Raw genomic sequence first — 1,892 nt, 5'->3', positions numbered from 1 at the left:
GGTAATGATTTCTATCACTAATCTTGCTCATTCGTAAGGATCACTAAAAGAGAAAAATTTAAATTCACTCTTGGATATCGTCTAACATATCTCCATGTTTCATGACGGAAAAAATGAGGATCTCTACCCTCGTATATAAGAGATCCCACGTAAGACCAAATTTTTCTTCTAACCATAACTTACTCTACTTTTTTCCCCTCACTCATTCACTTAAACGTTGGAGTGTTAATCTTGCAGGCTTATCACGTCTCCGCCGTATTAAAAGTTTACTCCACCGCATCAAAACTTCATTATATATTTCTAATTAGTTAACGGAACATCAATCAACATGGTTATGGATTCGTTGTTTTGAAATAAATGAAATAAGTTCCCAATTAAAGCAAACATGATTACAAATCCTTCACCTGACAATGAAATTAACCTGCAAATACATGATCATCATTCTTTTTCTCAATTGCTTCACTATTGTCCATTACATCACCAAGATTTATTTAATTTGAATAACAAAAATATAACTTTTCATGCTTATATAATCTCATATCAAACATATAACTTTAGATATTCATCCATGCGCGTGTATTGCACTTCTGGATAAAGCTTCGATGCTTCTTCTTCATCCCCTACTTCAAAATTTGCCAAACACCCTTCATAGAAAATATGATAGAAATGTCCCATGCCTACTTCCTGTGCAAAGTCTAAACCTAAATTTCACACCAATCAATAGTCAACAATTATTTTATGATATGAAATAATAAAAAGTTACTTTTTTCTTCTTCTTTTTTTGGGTACACTTTTACCTTTCATGGAAGAAAGAAAGTCATTTTCAGATATGGTAGATTTCTCTAGTCGCTTTCCAATAAGTTTCTCCCATTTCTCAATAAGCTCTCTTTGAGTGAGTATGTTTTCTGGTGGCCTTAGATATATTGTCTTGTTCAATGTTCTTGGATCATCAATTGTCTTGATTGTGTATGTTGCAACATCATCTTCATCCATATAAACAACTGCCACAAACACATCTCATATATCTTAGTTTTATGTCTTAGCTAGCTCACTGAGAAAATATTTCTAAGGTTTTGGTACCTTTGACATTGCCGTCACCATAGAGAACCACCCTGTCCCGCGGAGGAAAGAGTGTTCCCATCTGGGAGAGGTTGCCGGCAAAGTAAGCGGCGAAGCAATTGGCGGAGATGTAAGTGAAAGGGATGTTAGCATCCTCAATTGTTTTTCTTATAGTCATTTTCTCATCAAATGTCACTCTTCCTGGTTGAAGTGCATGTCCCATAAGAGCTGGATCCATGCCAAATTCTGAAGGCAGGAACCGCTAGTGGAAGGAACAAAATACATAATCATAATCATGTGTGATATAAAATCAATTTGTTGTGTATAGGTACTAATTACAAAACAGACACAAAAGTGATTCAAGACAAATATAAAACAATAATATATCATATATCATAAAATTTACTATTTTATTAAAAACTAGTAATGATCTGTAAAGATACACCTACCTTAACATTTCCAGCGTCCTTGATGGCCTGAACAAGTTTGAGTTGCATCAACAAATTATGAGATCGAAAATGAACACCAGACATGGTTGAAATAACAACATCAACGAGTTTCACAGCATGTACCAAACTTTGATGATCAGAAAAAGAGCCTTCCACAAGATGAGCACCTTGTTTCTTGAATGATAGAAGCATTTGCACTTTCTCAGTATCAAGACCTATATCTGGACGTTGAAGAACATAGGTTTCATGACCTTGTTCTAAACTCGCTTTTACTATTTTCCTACCAATATAACCGGTACCCCCCACAACTAGAACTTTGCTCTTTTCCATTATCGTCTTTTCTCTATTCTACCTATACTTTAACTTATCTTCAAAACTGCCAAG

At 34.7% G+C, this 1,892-nt stretch overlaps 1 protein-coding gene across 1 annotated transcript; it reads right to left on the bottom strand.

Annotated features, from left to right (window-relative positions):
- Window positions 1-416: 416 nt before the first annotated feature.
- LOC127119828 (isoflavone reductase homolog) lies at window positions 417-1,886 on the bottom strand. Its single transcript, XM_051050156.1, has 4 exons — window positions 1,509-1,886; window positions 1,081-1,321; window positions 798-1,001; window positions 417-701 (listed from the first exon to the last, which is right to left on the bottom strand). The coding sequence occupies exons 1-4, from the start codon at window positions 1,836-1,838 to the stop codon at window positions 541-543; spliced, it is 936 nt and encodes a 311-aa protein (XP_050906113.1). The 5' UTR covers window positions 1,839-1,886; the 3' UTR covers window positions 417-540.
- Window positions 1,887-1,892: the final 6 nt, after the last annotated feature.

The sequence above is a fragment of the Lathyrus oleraceus genome, chromosome 2, assembly GCF_024323335.1.
Source record: "Lathyrus oleraceus cultivar Zhongwan6 chromosome 2, CAAS_Psat_ZW6_1.0, whole genome shotgun sequence".
NCBI classification, from domain to species: domain Eukaryota; kingdom Viridiplantae; phylum Streptophyta; class Magnoliopsida; order Fabales; family Fabaceae; genus Lathyrus; species Lathyrus oleraceus.
The sequence above is the reverse complement of the archived record's forward strand: the minus strand, read 5'-3'. Positions and strand labels throughout refer to the sequence as shown.